This window comes from Pyxicephalus adspersus, chromosome 6 (genome assembly GCF_032062135.1).
Source record: "Pyxicephalus adspersus chromosome 6, UCB_Pads_2.0, whole genome shotgun sequence".
Lineage (NCBI taxonomy): Eukaryota > Metazoa > Chordata > Amphibia > Anura > Pyxicephalidae > Pyxicephalus > Pyxicephalus adspersus.
In genome coordinates, this window is record NC_092863.1 from 55289536 (window position 1) to 55306291 (window position 16756).

Consider the following 16756-nt stretch of genomic DNA (forward strand, 5'->3'; position numbering starts at 1 on the left):
GAGGATAACAAAACACTGGAGGTCCACCTGTTAAACAAAAATTAAACTGAACAATATCAATGACAAACGTATGCAAACAGTTAACACATAAGATCTATGGAATAAAAATCAATCTTAATTATTTGGCTACCTGGTGGAAAGGTTTCACCCCCCCTTCTTTTCCTTGGTCTATTAACTTTATGGTTCCTTAGGACCCTTCATTTTCATGCTATCCTGTTAAAAATCATGCCTGCTATGTAGTCTGATCTTCTACTCATTCATGTGTTGGCTTATGATCTGATGACCCTTCGAAGCAAAGCTTAACTAGTTGGTGGGCTTCTGCAATAATCAGCAAGTATGCACAGAATACTTGGCAATTCTGGAATATACCCTGAGCAGTTATTCTGCAGTGATCACAGGTCCAGGACCCATCATCATTGCAACCTAGGGAGCAGACATCCTAATGGCGGACTACCATGCAGACTGCAATCCTGTTCATTCATTGGATGATTAACTCCTGTGCGCGAGTTGTATTATGCCTGGCGGCCGGCTCTGGGTGCAGATGCCGAACACAGAGCTGCACGCCGCGTAGTTTAGAGCGGAAACAAAAAGGCATCAGAAGCCAGGGAGTTTGTTTGCATGTCTTGTCCTGTATTTTGTTAAATAAAAATTGAAAATATTAAAATACATATCCCCTTGACCTCTCTAGCTTCATCTAGCCAGAACTAATTTTTTGACTTAAGATCCTCAAGATATCAAAGATTGACTTGCACCATTATTGCACAAAGACGTGCGCTTCAAAGCATTTCTACTTGGTTCCAGCATGGCAACATGGGATAGCATAGCACAGGTTTAGGGCTTTACAATTTTGGCACCATACACACATCTGTTGTGGTACCCACTAGTGCAGTGCCAATGAGTTGCCAATCGTTCATAACCTGAGTACAAAGCCGCACAGTGAGCCATCATACTTTGTGGTGTGTTCCATTTCGTAAATACCTTATTTCCCATTTTTTTTTTATCTTGTAGGGTTGGCTGCAGTAGCATTTTTTTTTCAGATGCTACATGTAGCATCCAAGGGGTGTATAAAATAAGCCTTTATGAACATCTGCTGTGTGTTTACATTAGAAGTGTGACATCCCAAGAAAGGAAGGTATTTCAGTATCTGTTGTGAAATATGAAAGTGAATGTCACCAAAAAGCCTATAGCTACCAAGGTTAGTGGGAGGCTAGTGAGTGCTGAAAAATGTTATCTAAACTTTTGAAAATATATTTAGAATACTCAAGTACATTATTTTGATTACTGGTTTGCTTTAGGCTACATGTAGCTTCCGCAGCAAACCTAAGTGTCACTATCAAATCCGCAGACACGCAGACTGGTTCTAAAAGAACTAGAAATGGGGTGCAGATGGCTGGGTACCAACATCCGAAAGCCCTGCGGGATTGCTTCATCCTGCTGCTGGTAAAAACAAGGCAATAATACACTTTCTGCCCCCTAGCTTGCAGCCTGGCAGAGAAAATACTTTCTCTTCACTTTCAGTGATCTTTGCCATAAGCATAGTTATCACATAAAAATGAATGTGAAAGCATGACAAGGGCCTGGTAAGTACATTTTTGTTACATGACAACTAGACACTGGTCAGCGCTGCACAGTAAAGATTACTGGAACGTTATATAAAGTTGTAGAAAAAAAAAATAGGGAAGGGTTAGGCCCCTATCAGGCAGGTAAGTATGATTTACTGTAGAAGGGACATTACCTGTAGACCTTATAAAATAAACTTTTTTGTTGTACGACCCTTTATACATAAACCACAGGTTTGCTTTAAGACTGCCTATGCCAACCTTCCCGTACTCTTCAGTACAGAGATTTACAGACTTATAACAAAGACAATCTAGAACATGCTCCAGGTCAGTGACATTGAAAGTATGTAAAGCAGGTGGCTAGAATGACATTCAGGTAACTAGCATTTTCAGGAGCATTTTCAGGAGCAGAGTTCAGCACTTATTGTCTGCAATCTTCTCCTCGGTACAAGTTCCCTTTACCCACACAACTCACTGCATTACATGGAATCAGTATGCTGCTCCTAACTTAATGACCAGAAGGAAAACAGAGGTCCCCAATTATACTGCAAACAAAATTGTCATCATTTTATGAACAAAATATTCATGCTGCCTCAGATTGATGCCCAGATTCTTTGCATGGGAATATATATTAATACCAGCAGACCAAAAACACTACTACACACTGCAAGCATGGAATAATGCAACACCACAATGCATAGATAACCGGGTAAATGGAAGCCTGATTACACACATGTATATGGATAATACACAAAGTATCACTAAAGGAGTGTTTATATTTGCATAGCGGGATGTTATTGCTCTATGTGTCTCCTATCCTGATCACCGGTGTCACCAGACAAGAAAGTGAGGGGAAATCCTAATAAGAGTTGTCACCAGAACAGAAATAGAAGGGAAATCTTCCAATGGGGACATGTAAGAGGGGACTTCCCATACATTGAAGAGATTTTCTCACTTCCTGGAAATTCATCAGGGCAGGAAACAAATCAAGAGACACAGTTAGAGATGACATGTTTGCCTTCCATTAAATAAAATCTGACCTGGTCTATACATAAATGCTACATTGTGTGCATGCTGCTAGCGATCTCTTGCTATGATAAGAAATAGGCAAAGAACAGAGCAATCCAGATCCCCGGCAGAGACATGCATGGTGACCGCTGCGGCATTCCAGGGAAATAATGGCCTCCGAGCCAAAAAGGTCACCCGGGCCGGGGTGCAAGGGGACGGACAGCCTCATGCACGGCAGAGCCCCGTTACACCGATGCAGAAGAAAGGAAGGATGGGGGGGGTCGGGATTGGAGGATTTCAGGAAGCAACACCTAGAATAATGCGCAGCCGGCAATACGCCCTGTCTGCCATTGGTGAGCACTGCGGATTAACCCGTGCGCCGCCGGCACCATGTCACATGGGCAGCTGATTACAGCCCCACGGGCCTGGGTGCCCTTTACTGTACACCCGGCTCATCATAGCACGAATCCGGGGCTCAGGGTCACCATACAGGGACCAGGCGGCACCCCGGCGTGTACTGCTGCGATCAGCCCGGTCTCTGCGCTCTTATCATGGGACGGGCACAGCCCATGACGCCGCAGCCCGGCACAGGGTATATGTTTCGGAATAAGCAAAATAGGCCGAGAATAGATGACACATGACCGATCAGGGCGGTAGCGGAATCCACAGACTAATCGTTGGAATGTGTCCGACTGCCCTCCCCCCCCACACACACACTGCATGCCAGGCAGGATGGGTAAACACGTAGGTCCGGGGACACTCCGGCCTCCCGGCTGGGCCTGTGATGAAGGTGAGGCCTGCAAACAGCCCCGCGGCCTACTACCTCAACCCTCCGCCTTCCACACCCGCAACGCCCTCTACCATGACGGCTTCATCCCCAGCAGACATCACCCACCTGCCCATGTTCTGTCTGTTGCCTCCTCCACCGGGCGCCGGCACACTGCTCCCGCCGGGCTTCCTGTTATTACCGCTCGGTTTCATAGACATAACGCCGGTCCCATAAACCGCCAGCTGACAAGCCCGATAAATAAACCAGAAAGCGGCGGCTTCTCCTGCTCCGACTATACAAATGTCCGTAACACAATGGCAGAGCGCAGGCCTAGCGTGACGCCAGGGGCTGTGGCTGGAGGCCTCGCCGGCTGCTGTGAGGGGAGAGCAGAGCGAGGGGGAAGCCTCCGCGGTTGCCACAGGCTAGCAAGACCAAAACAGTCTGAGGAGGAGAACGGGCCGCGGAAGAATACAGCCCAGCTGCCGTTACTATATCCGCCGACACCGACTCCACAATGTTCGCGCTCACAAGAGCCGTCAGTGGCGGAGATAAAATACAGTCCGTGATTCTGCTGACCGAAACTAAGGGTCATTCAGCCTGCGGGGGCAGCTATAGGTGAAAGGGGAGGTGACAAGGCAGGGACTATTTACGGGAAGTCGGAAGGATACCTGAGCGGAGGGAGGCGGGGTGAAGAGTGGAAGCACGTGAGCCGGTCTGTGCTAGGGAAGTGATGGAGGTGGGGGAGGGCGGGCTCTGTGTGTCCTAGGTACAGGTTCCATCAGGTGCACAGGGAGTCCTTGTTATATATAGAACATGATTATATTTAGCATTGTCACACAAGGGGAGGGTCACTGACAGTATATGACACACACCGGGTGCATGGGAAATCATAGGTAAAAGGCTGATAAGCGGTATGGGTATTGTTCCAGAGGACATCATGGAGAAATACAAACATATAGATATATAAAATTTTATATATGAGGACTTCATTTAATAAACCTAAATTTAGAAATTTCACTTTACATAAAAGGGTGGACAACCCTTTTATGTTTTGTAAAAATTCTGTTGTTTTTTTTAAAAAAGGGTGCAGCACGGCCCCCTAATTATCAATCACCTAGGCGATCGAGAATGAATGGGAGCGCAAGGCCTCCTGGAATACCTACGTCATGCATCCCGGGAGGCTCTTGGGTGCTCTTTCTGCACGTGCCCGGGCATCTCAAGCATGCGCAGGAGCCTTTTCATGAAAGCCCTTCCAGGCTGATCACCTGATCTCACACCTGTCACCGGTGACCTAGGAAGATGAGGCCTCCTGTCGCGCCAGTTCGGGGAGTGATGCCGGGACGACACAAGACCCAATGCACTGCCCTGCGGGATTAAAGGTAAGTGTATTTATTTTTGTTTTAGGCACTTTTTCGTTTAGTTTCTCTTTAAAGCTTTCCAAGACTGAAGAGGACGTGGGGGATCCAGCATACCTTATTTGTCTGAGAACACAATACATTTCCATTGTGGCTGGATGACTGAAATAGGAAAAATCTATTTCCTAAAGCAGACTTAAACCCAAATCAACAAAATCACACTTACCTTCAATCCCGCAGATCAGTCTATCCGTCGGGAGGTTTCTTCTTTTGAGTCCCGTGTCGTCCCGGTATCTGTCTACAGCCAGGGGAGTGCGCCAGGTGTCGCCATCTTCTCTTCTTCCTATGTCCCCTGATCTCACACTGCGCAGGTGTAAGATCAGGTGATGTAGACTGGGAAAACAAACTTGCTGATCCCACTGCGCATGCGTGAGATCAGCAATTTTTTCCCCTTTTAATGAAAGGACTCCTTCTGCACATGCCCAAAATGATAAGGTGTGCGCAGAATGAGCAGCTAAGAGCCTCCCAGGATGCCTGAGGTAGGAAGGGTATTGCACTTAAAAAAAACACCAATAAACAAAATTTTTACTTTAAATAAAAGGGTTGTCTATTTTTTTATGTAAAGTGAAAATTCTGAGTTTAGGTACCCTTTAAAATTTAAACGTAATTTAAAAGTTTGTGAAATTGATTTTATTGTGAAGGTGGTCAGTGTTGTCAAATAATTCCTGGTACAAACCTCTAAAAGCATGAATTGTCCCCGAGGACCCTGGAATATTTATAATTATAGGATCAGATTCAGGGGTGGGTGGGAGAATAATTTATCAAAGGTGCCCTGTACTCCCAAAATCCTGTGTTCAAACACTGCAACCCACAAGGAACCTTCCGCCAAATCCATCCAATTACATTTGAAATAAAAGGTGTTTAATGTCCTTCAGTTGGTTTTCTTTCCAATGCAATTAGAACCTGTGTAAAAAGACCTGTCACTTCCCAGCACAATGCAGGACTTTTAAATTCAGTTTCCTGCAGTTTTTTAACCAGGGTTCCTTCCAGACGTTTTTAGGGGTTCTTTATACAATGAGCAGTTTATGCCTCTCTCTTATTCGAAAAAGAAGATGAAAACATGAATGATGACGTCTATAGGTCTGATAATTAATACTGCTTTATAAAAAACAAAACCTTTATCTACAAAATATTAAAACCTCATATTTACTGGGTACATAGACAAGAAACTACATGTACCAAATGGTAGTAAGTTGGAACCCCACAATGTCCATGAAATGGTAACACAGCAAGGAATGTGACAAGTGAACATAAAGCTCATCTTCTATAAAGTCTAGTGGGGACCAGTAAAGCATCAACACCTTTCACAGTCCTCAGGGTGTTTCGTACACTAAAAACAGTGATGTATAAAACAATAAGACCATGCTTCGTCTATGATTGTGCATCACAAACATAATATCCTACTCAGACAAACTGTGAAGTATTGCATATAACACATATACTCATCAAGTATTGCAAAACATGGGGTCTCAAATGGTTTGAATACAGGCAGGGCCACACCAGGTAAGTATCCTAGCAAAATGTACCATAATATTAGTAAACATAAAACAGAGAAATTCAGTAATATGCTGAATAGACAATTTTAAAAAAAGGTCCCTCTGCAGGTCTTTTCAGGCTGTGGCTTCACTTTACAGAAAATGTGGCTTTTGACATTAAACACCTTTTGGTTTAAAAGGAGGAACATTATAAAGTTATACATCTAACTTTTCTCATTAATCTAACTTCATCTGTCTTTGAGAGAAGATTCAACAATGTTATGAGAAGATAAAACTGTTTTATAAGGACAATTGTGAGAAAATATAATCATGCCCATTAAACACCAACCTGTCCTTGATCCCATAGTTCAAGGACATTCACACTTCTTTCACTTAAACATTGATTTACGGGGTTTTTATGGGGGGGGGGGTATAATAATTTTTTGAATTTGCTGTGTACAGGAGATGTAGCTAGGCACAGAGAACTACAATTCTATAGTAGCCCTGCTCTGTAATTACTTTCCAGTAAATAAGTTCTATTGCTTATGAATTTAAAACATAAAAAGAAACAGAAGAATGCACTTCTGTGCAGCCAATGTTGTGGTCCAGATATTCCTGCTGGACAGCACACGCATTTCCCCAATCCAGACTACAGCAACAGTAAACCATCTTGGCTTGCTGGCACAGTACTGGAATTATATCTCTTCTGTTCTGTGTCACTCGCATATAAAGAAAAGCAAAAGCAAGCTAAAAAATACGATATTTAAAACCTATAGCTGAGTTACAGGCCTATTTTGCAACCTTTATATAGTAAATTCTGTCGTGTGCATGTAATCCTGTTTTTATTTGTTGTTGAACAATTCTTAGTCTGCAATTAGAGCTCACTCATCTAATTTTGTGTTATTTCTGGGTTGATGGACTACAGCCATCATCCAGGCCTCTTTCCCTCTCTGCACTGTCCACTGTCCATGGCCTACCCTTTCTTTCAATTTGCTGCTGAAACGTTAAGCATACCTAAACTCAACATTTTCATTTTACATAAAAGGGTACACAACCACCCCTTCCAGTGTTGATCGCCGCAGTCGATTTGCATCCAAATCATAGTTGGAATTTGACATTAAAACTATAAATTCCCAGTAAAATGTCACACATGGCTACATTTTATAAACATTTTTGTCCAAATCAGAAACACAGTTATGCTGCCCCAACCCCTCCCCCCATTGAATGAGCACTGCCAACATCATCACCACTTCCAGCCAATAAATACATATTTCTTCAGATATAATATTGTAAAGAGGTTTTATTTTCTATAACCTATTCCTGTACATACGTGCAATATTTTCAGTGATGAGTACATATGCTAATTCCCAGAGTTCTCTTTGTCCCTCATAATCATGGTGTAGAATGGTACCATATGCTCTTGTGCACACAGTATATTCTGCAAATTACAGATAACAGGCTGGGTAAACAGATGTAAGCAAATCCCATGTCACAGGGGAGTCTGTAACAATTTTGTTACTACACTTACACTAAATATAAACTAAACTATTTCATGGTAAAGGATTTTTTAATTATTACACCAGTGAAAAAGTAAGGAAATAAGCAGACATGGCCTGTCAGCCTATCTCTGGCATCAGCCTATTAAACCATCCGTTTAAGGACACCCACACCCTTATAACCTGCAGCTTGACTGACACAATGGGGCCTGATTTCGTAAAGCTCTCTGAGATTGGAGAACATCATGAGGGAACCTAGGTGATCCAGCCAACCTGAAAATGGATAAGGTCCAAGACTGAAAACATTTGCCGCCTAAAAGCAAAGGATTTTTAAAAAATCCATTCCAGATTCCAAATCCACACCCAGATTCACCCATAACAGTCTAGCTACTGCAGTTTTAATGAATCAGACAAAATGCAGTGGAGAACGCCTTTATTTCCTATTATGTGAAAGTTGTTTATTGTTTTAACATATTTTCTAAGTTGTTATCATTAATAAAGAAACCACAGTGTCAGATACTCATCTGTTTGTGGCACTAAGACGTTAGATTGGTATAAAACTGTTACATGGACTTTCCGTGAAGTGGAAGGTCTGCTTTACTGACATTGTCCACCTGAAAATATCAATAGTTTTAAAAAGCCTGTGGAAAATAATGTTTTACAAGAAAATGTAGGTGAAAAAATGTCTTTAGGCTTTTAATGCCTCTGGTGAAGAAATCTCCTTAACAAGACATACAGCAATGAAAAGAGCATCCAAGTCATCAAAAACAAAGAAATATGGAAAATTCACATAGTCACAACAGTCACATAGGGAGTCCAATATGGTGGAGGCCTGAAGGGAAATGCACTCTGCATACACATCCAACACTTACTTATCTGGGGGATTTATCATTACTATATCCCCAATTAATTCCTGGCTGATGATGACTGTAGGTGTTCCATAGACCTTGGACTATCAAGGCCAGTTTTTAAAGACTGACTTCTAATGTAAGCACCTTTTTAGCTTTAAACAAGTTGTAAGTAAACCTAGACATATTAGTGATAAAAATTAGATCCCGAATAATAATATATTAATAAATAAAGGAGAAATAAATAAATAAGGAGACCCAAGTGGTGTCTGCTTCCTTTAACAACAATTAGATACAATCTCATAATTGTAGCTTTATCACTGTTGACATGTAAGGGAAATCACAGGTAACCTCAAACATTCCCTTGTGGGAAACTTCCAGGTCAATGTTGTTTCAATGGCAGTAATTTATTCCCACCAGGGAATGTTTGAGGGAAGGTCAAATTCCCTGTTTTATAAATAGAGTCTTTGAGTGCTTACAGGTGGAGGTGCTTTTGGAAGTCAGATTGTTTCCGAATATTGCAGTATCCTTCCTAAAAGGAAGGCATTTGTAAGTCTTGCTTTCATCACAGATTAAAAATGTCCCTTTCTGACAGCCTATTATAGAGCCATTTATTCCAAATGTCATCCAGTTATTTCAGGCTGGATGGCTAATATAAGTGCAGCATATAAAAGCCTTTGTCCCTATACAGTAAGACTAATGGACCAATGCAATGGTATTATGCATTAGGTGGGTTAAACAAGCTTTAAAAAGCCCCAACTTTTGTGAGTAGAGCTTTATTCAAAGGTATTTGAAGGTCCCACTTCTATCATACATAAATAAAATAAAGTGTATCCCACATATTAGCAAAGCAGGCCTTATAAAACAAGGAATAAACCCTTCATTTTTTTGTACTGGTAATGAAAGTAAGACCAGGGAATACCTCCTGTTTTAAGAAGGTTCTACTGGGTTTTCATTACTTAGGTAGGAGCCTTTTGGTTCCTTTTAGCACACCTCACCATTGAGTTTCTGATTTCAGACTACAGAAAGTCCTTTGATCCTTCTCCTCTGTACACACAATTGGTATGTAAAATCCACAATTTATGCATTTAAAATGGTTTGTTAACATGTTTTGCAAGTATGGTTTTTAGTCTGGAATAGAAACCTGAAAGCTTTCATTCATCAAGACTTCCAATAAATTATGGTAATTAGTAAACAATTGTTACACAGAATGCCAAGGTAGGTGTTAATCCTGTTCCCTTGGAGTGTCCTTGGTATCCATTGAAAGGCAAAATACTTTTTGTTGGTTCCAGTTATGTACTGTTATACAAATCCACATTCTCAGGACTAGTCCTGAGGCCATGATAACCAGAGATAGTAGATTCAATTTAAATATGTTAGTACAATGCTTGGCCACATACTGGGCCAGGTACTGGGATAGTAAAGCGAGTAATTAGTCTCCAGAATGATTCTGTTTTTCTTTATTTACACTGCACAATGAATCACAGTGCATGACTGACACATATACATTTGGAGAATTTGTCATAAAGTTCATAAAGACGTCATAAAGATCTAATCAGTATAATCTCAAATAATCTTTAACATAATAATGACATTTCAGAAGTCATTTTCAATTGCTTTAAATCTGCAGCTTTAATTTCCAATGATCTTGTCATGCAACGCCTTGTCTTTGTTCAGTCACTTTCTGTTATGGGGTGAAAACATTGTATATCTCCCAATTGCTCTCCTCTAGTGTTGCTGTTTAAATTCGGGTCAAATTCAAAATCTTCTGAAACATTTGTCCCTCAGTTTTACTAGAAATGAACAACAATGATATTTCAGCTAACTTTGTTAGCCCTTTGTACACAGCAGGCAGAGGCCAGACATTTACATCGGGCTTACAGACACTTGTAAATAATGGAAACGTTAGCTTGTAAGCCCATTAAAGGTGAAATGCAGTCAAGTGATTTTATTGATACTACTATTTTTTTGCCAAATGGTATAAAAAGGGTAAGGTTAAGTTAATTAATTTATCTGACACTGGGGAGAGCCCACTATGTAATCCTCCATTCCACTGGCAAACTGGTCCAACCATGACCACAGGTAAATCTATACTAAATTGGCTGTGGCCGCCATGTTATTATTATTATTATTATTATTATTATTATTAATAAACAGGATTTATATATGTTAAAATTCAAACTTTGCCATGGGGCATTGCTAGAAGTGTGGAAGATTTTCCCTCTTTAAAAATAACAAATGGAATATTTTGGAGACTGGATGAATGGTTTAATGCAAAATAATACTCGAACTAGGCATGCTAAACAACACTTCCCTCTTTCATTATCAGCAACCTGAATGAAAGCCAATGTACCTACCCCTCTATACACAGTTTTTCCCCATTCCATTATATCTCTGTTCCCTCAAATATATAAACAGCATCATACAATTACAGCAATTGACAATCACAAGAGCATGGCAGCAGTGTCATATCGCTGTAAACCCTGAATAACAACAGCAATATTGGCTAATATTTAAATCCAGCATAGCACTCACTTCATTGACAGCAGGCATAGCTTGCCAGAATGTGTTGATGTGCAATAGGGAACTTGAATTACTTTGTATGGAATAATGGCAATACGTAATAGGCAATATAAAATGACGTGGTGGGGAATTGATAATGTAAAGAAGAAGCCAATATGGAATAGCGAATGTGCAGTGTAAGGAATATCTCTGAAAAGGTAATGTACAGCACTATCATAGAGCGGTGTTGCAAACTATTCTGAATTTTAGCTCAACACATGTATACAGTGCACTTTATTTTACCTGTGCCAATTCTATGTAATATCAGGAATCTTCTACTATTTTCAAGTTGGGTCAAGTTTCCAAAAAGGAATACAAACTTTCTAAATGTCCCTGATTCGGAGGAATTACCCCTACCCTAACCCATTACAATACACAGATTAGGTATTGTTCTGTGTCTTGAAGTTCACTTTAAAAAAAAAAGCAAAACCATTTTTTTCCTGCCTTAAGATGCACTGACAGCTCATTTATTGAGCTCCCTAATGCAATTGTTCACCCTTTAGCATATGAGAAGGTTTTAAGCCAAATTCACTTATGCGATTCTTTGCTGTGCTTCCAGCATACCATACAATAAATCCCAACACCCCATTGCCAATCAAATTATCTTACCTGCCTTTGTTACAAAGTAATTTAATTTGGGTAAAAACACAATTCCTCCTATTTACCAGCACAATAGCAGCTGGTAGCAACCATTATGCATGGTTAGGTAATATCCTGTTCAGAGGGAGAGTTGTACACCTGAGGAAAAAAAAAACTTTTTTCTGGTTGGGATTATTTAATTGGTAAAGAAAAATAATCCTGGTTTGCTTACTCAGCAATTAAAAGCATTTCTCCTGCTCTCTGTACATTAAACTAAAAATCTCTTCACATCGGGAATTCAACACACTTCTATTTTGTGCACCATAAAACATGAAAACGTAAAAATGCTTGGTTGAACTGACAAGTGTATATTTTACTACTTTTCCTTTCTCTAAATAAGAAATGGAATCATATAAAGCTGGATGAAAGGGTTTGTGCACAATATCACTTTTGATTAGTTACGTATTGCATTTTTTACAGATGTGGAGATATCCAGCCAAAACAAGGGGGGAAGGGGACATATGGACTTTTTTTTTTTTGCAAAGAAGGGTAGTCCCTCCACCCTCTGAGTTGGGGACATTTAGGAGGTATGTATCCCTTTTTGGAAATTTGGACTAACTTGAACAAGATAGCTGGAGATGCCTGATATCACAAAGAATTGGTTTTGCAGCTGCTGGGTTCATGTCGTATTAAATCACTCAAACACTTCAATGTTATGTTTAGTTTATGCTAAAGGAAGTCAATTTGTTCCAAGCTATTATCTTCTCTTTGCAGATATTAAATGACAAAATGTTAAGGCTTTTATTATGTGAGCAGCATTTTCTCCAGGAAAAGTATTTCAGGCATTCCATTACTCATAATATATCCATCTCATCAAAACTGCAAAAATAGAATTATGTTAACATTAGAAAATAAGGGTTTGCTTTACCTGTTACATTACCCATTGCCACTTAAATGCTTCCTTTCCTTACATATAAACAACGTTATTAGTTGTAGAAACACCTTAGAGGTCAGAAGATCAGGTGCAATTATTTCAGCAGCATAAGCTTTAGAAGGGCTTACATCAACTGCTGACAGTGGACAAACATATTAGGCTGTGTACACACGTGCAATAATTGTCGTTGGAAATGAACAATCCACGACAAATTGTTTGATAATTGTTATCAAAAAAAAGCACAACGACTGGTCAACGACACCGATGAACGAGGAATCTTCCTGGAAACAAATGACCCAGCAGATTTGATTGGGTGACAATCATTCGTAATCTTTTGTATGTACAGTCGTTCAGTGATCGTGGATTGTTCTGTAATGACTTTCTCGATCATTCAAACGATTGTACTAGTGTGTACAGTATTGGTGGATTCTGTTTGAAGAATCATATCATTACAGCATGTACAGAATTGTGCACAACACAATTGTTTAAAATAATTGGGAATATTCGTTGATCATTCGTTTTCAAACAATAATTATCCCACGTGTGTACCTAGCCTAACAAACACAGTTGAGTCAGTACTTTCACATTTTGTATGTAGTTTGATTATTGGATTGTTGCATTGTTTAATGTATTTAACAGACAAAATTACAAATATTGTATTTTACACTCAAGTTTCTTTCCTCATCTAGCAGTATACAGTGAAATTAAATATTTTGCAGACCTGAAACAATAAAAATAAATATAAAGTCTGTTTGTTCCTTGTAAAAAAAAATATATATATATAAAGTGATGCCAAAAAGCACTAATTTAAAAGTGTTATCCGAGGAGATCGGAAAATATATTTCCAGTGTAGCCTCTTGGCCTGATCAAGTTCAATTGCTATAGCCCTCCACAAATGTCCTCAGAAAATTAAAAGTATCTGATTGTTGTTTTATTACCAAGGGTTGGACCTGACCGTCCTTCACTGTCACCCTAAACAGGAGTAATGGTATATAGCGTGCTTATGTTTAGCAGAGAACCTTTCCAAAATATACTGTGAGATTGATCATGCACAAACATTCAGCCGTTCAGTAATGTCTATGGCAAGCTTGTTTTTCCACTATCAAAGGCTTAATGAGTTTGTGGACCAATGTTCATAAATCCAAAGGCAAGCAAATACAAATCCATGAAAGATTTCAGCCTAGTATTATCTCTAGGAAATGTCTTCCTGACTATAAATATAAAATGTCTACTCTTTTGCATATTGTTTAATTCTCCTTTTTAAAACTCTTCTTCCTCGATTTACATTGATGCAGTTATGTGGATATTTTGTCATTGACACAAACAAATAGACAAACTCAAGTCTGCCATAGAAACTAGAGAATGGTCATGTGCAGGCATGATTTGATGTCCCAAGGCATTTATACACTGGGTCTGTAAACACAGAATGGTCAATTTAATCGATCAAAAATACAATTGAGTGAAAATCACATAGTGTATGCCTAGCATTACAAAGATAAGAGACTGATTGGGTTTAATGAAGAGTCTGATTAAAATTGACTTACTGACTTGGCAAAAACATGAGTTTGCTAAGGATAAGTGACAAATTAACTGCCAATCGGTGCTAAGCAGAATTGTAACTGGAACTAATTATGATTAGAACTTCACTTTATTAGGTAGAAAACAGGTGGACATTTAGGATGGTGCAGGTAGAAAATGCTATGTAGTTATGGACATGGATAAACAGAGACCTGGACTGAATGTGATAGAAAGGAAGAAAATATAATGGCGCCAGTGAGTGCCAATGGTTTAAGTAGAAAATTTCAATAAAGTAAAGGGTAAGGGTGAAGAATATTAGTATGGTGGTACAGGATATTAGTATCATGATGAAGAAAAGTATAGTTGTGCTGGGATTTTGTCACTGTAATCACTGTAATATAGCCTTGCTAGGATCATTTCAACTGTGCTGGGATTTTCACACATGATACTTTTGTTGGTGGGAAATATATAGCACTGGTAAAAGGGATCTTTAAGTAAAGTGAGAGGTCCACCTAAATTGTCTACCAACCCCCTTTACCAATCACCTTTTGACAATAGGTGTAAATGTACCTGTAAAAATGGCAAGAATGCAAAGAATGCAGAACATGCAAATTATCGCGAGAAGATACTCCATTCCATTGCAAGAGCAGATTTCAGCTGTTCTGTATTCCCCAGGACCTGGGGAATGTGGCAACTGTGTGATAGGGGCAAAAAAATCAGGTCTTCGTATAGACGTGTTCTTTAATGAGCTATTGTTTGTAATGTTTTTTTTTTTCTTATGTTTCTACAATAAAAAGGGTTCATATAGCTGCTGCTATAATGCAATGTAGGTACACAAATCTTACATCTATTTCAGTGCTACCAACTACTTGCAGTGGTGGCCTCTAACAATGGATAGAATGCTGGGCTATAAAATACAACATGTATCCCTTGAGGTTACATTCCAAAAAAATTCCTAAGATGTCATCCTACAACAGTAGTGACTGATCAAATAATAGAAGAACTGAAAAACAACTAGTAAGTGTCTAACTTTCATATTTCTAGTTCATTTAGAAATTCACATTATAGTGTTCCATGAGAATACTTCTTCAATTTTTAGCATTTACCCCAAGATTTGTTGGTTTTTTTTTGCATGTAATACAAACAATAAAGGTAAAAGTTAAACTAAAATTTGAGGAGTTATTACTGCCATGTTCTGTGCATTTATCATGTGTAATCATGGAGGAAGAATGTAGTAATGAAGCCATTATCTATAGACCTGAACATTAATATTATTAATAATATTATTTAAACAGAATTGATATAGTGCCATCATATTCTGCAGTGCTGTACATTAAATAGGGCTTGCAAATGACAGACAGATACAGACAATGACACAAGAGGAGGATAGGACCCTGACCCGAAAAGCTTACAATCTAGGAGTGGGGAAAATTAAAATTTTCCAACAGTGATATGGTGGCATTAACCCAATGATAACAGTGATGCTTCCTCACATTTGCTTGCATGGGTATTGCCACCCTTGCCAAACCTTTCAGTTTTAGCGTTGTGATAAAAATTGTTGCTGGTTATCACTGTGATTTGACCTGGAGTTGTGAATAGATAATTGTATAAAGCAGTGAGCTATTTGAAGGCTATCAGCCTTCACTCTTCCTGGAAGGCTTTCCACAGGAGTGTGTGTATTACAATGTGTTCACCTTTCAGCCAAATGATCATTTTTATGGGAAATTACTCGTACAAGAAGACCTGGCTCACAATCTAGGTGAACCTGGTGTCCCAATTTATCCAAAAAGTCTTCATTTGGGTTGAGGTTGATGCAAATCACTCAAGTTTCTACAAATCAAACTCATGAAACCATCTCTTTATGGACCTGTTTTTTGCACTGGAACTAAGTAATTTGATTAGAACAGGTGTCTGTCTATACGCGGTACACCACAAGCCCGAAATCCTGAGAATTTAAACTGCAGCAGCCATTTCTAGCTCTTGGCCTGAGCTTGCCACCCCACCTCTGAAATTTAGAGGCTTGCGTTGTAGAGGGAGGTGTGGAGCAGATGTTCAACATTGTAGCTTTCCTAGTCATTTGGATATTAAATACCTGGAGCTCTTGAACTCCTGGGGTATCCTAGAAGATGAATAGGGATACACCTCCATCAATGCCAGCTTTTTATTCTCTAACTTGTATTTGCTTTGTTTATCACACATATATTTTATTGTGAAAAATAAGTCAATCCCCTTAGAAAGTTAAGAATAGGATCGCAGCATAGGTATATATATTGGCTGACAATGTTAAAAAGGTGTTCCTGTAGAGTAGTGTTTCTCAAGAAGGGTTCCTCTAGAAGTTGGCAGGGGTTTCCTGAGCAATTTCATGTCAGTTTCAGTGTCACTAATGACATTCTTCCCAATAGCCAGCAATATAAGTATTCTTCCTACTGTCCACCAGATCAATGTACTGTTACACTGATATAGTAATTATAGCAGGGGTTCTCTGAAGACATTAAAGTTGCTTCAAGAGTTTTGCCATAAAAAATGGTTGCTGCTTTAGAATCAATGTTTGGGCTCTTACCCTGCCAATAAATATAAGCAATATAACTAAAAA

The 16756-nt window shown here is 39.4% G+C and overlaps 1 protein-coding gene across 7 annotated transcripts in view; it reads right to left on the minus strand.

The window, feature by feature from the left end:
* ATXN2 (ataxin 2) overlaps nt 1-3986 on the minus strand; it is a 30579-nt gene extending 26593 nt beyond the window's left edge. For 3 of the 7 annotated variants that reach the window (XM_072415878.1, XM_072415875.1, XM_072415877.1), the window contains exon 1: nt 3463-3983. In XM_072415878.1, coding sequence (XP_072271979.1) covers nt 3463-3554 — 92 coding nt within the window. In that variant the 5' untranslated portion in view covers nt 3555-3983. Of the gene's footprint in view, nt 1-2599; nt 3390-3462 lie in introns of those variants that run through there. The other 4 variants (XM_072415874.1, XM_072415873.1, XM_072415872.1 and 1 more) reach the window with 4 other exon arrangements.
* Nucleotides 3987-16756: the final 12770 nt, after the last annotated feature.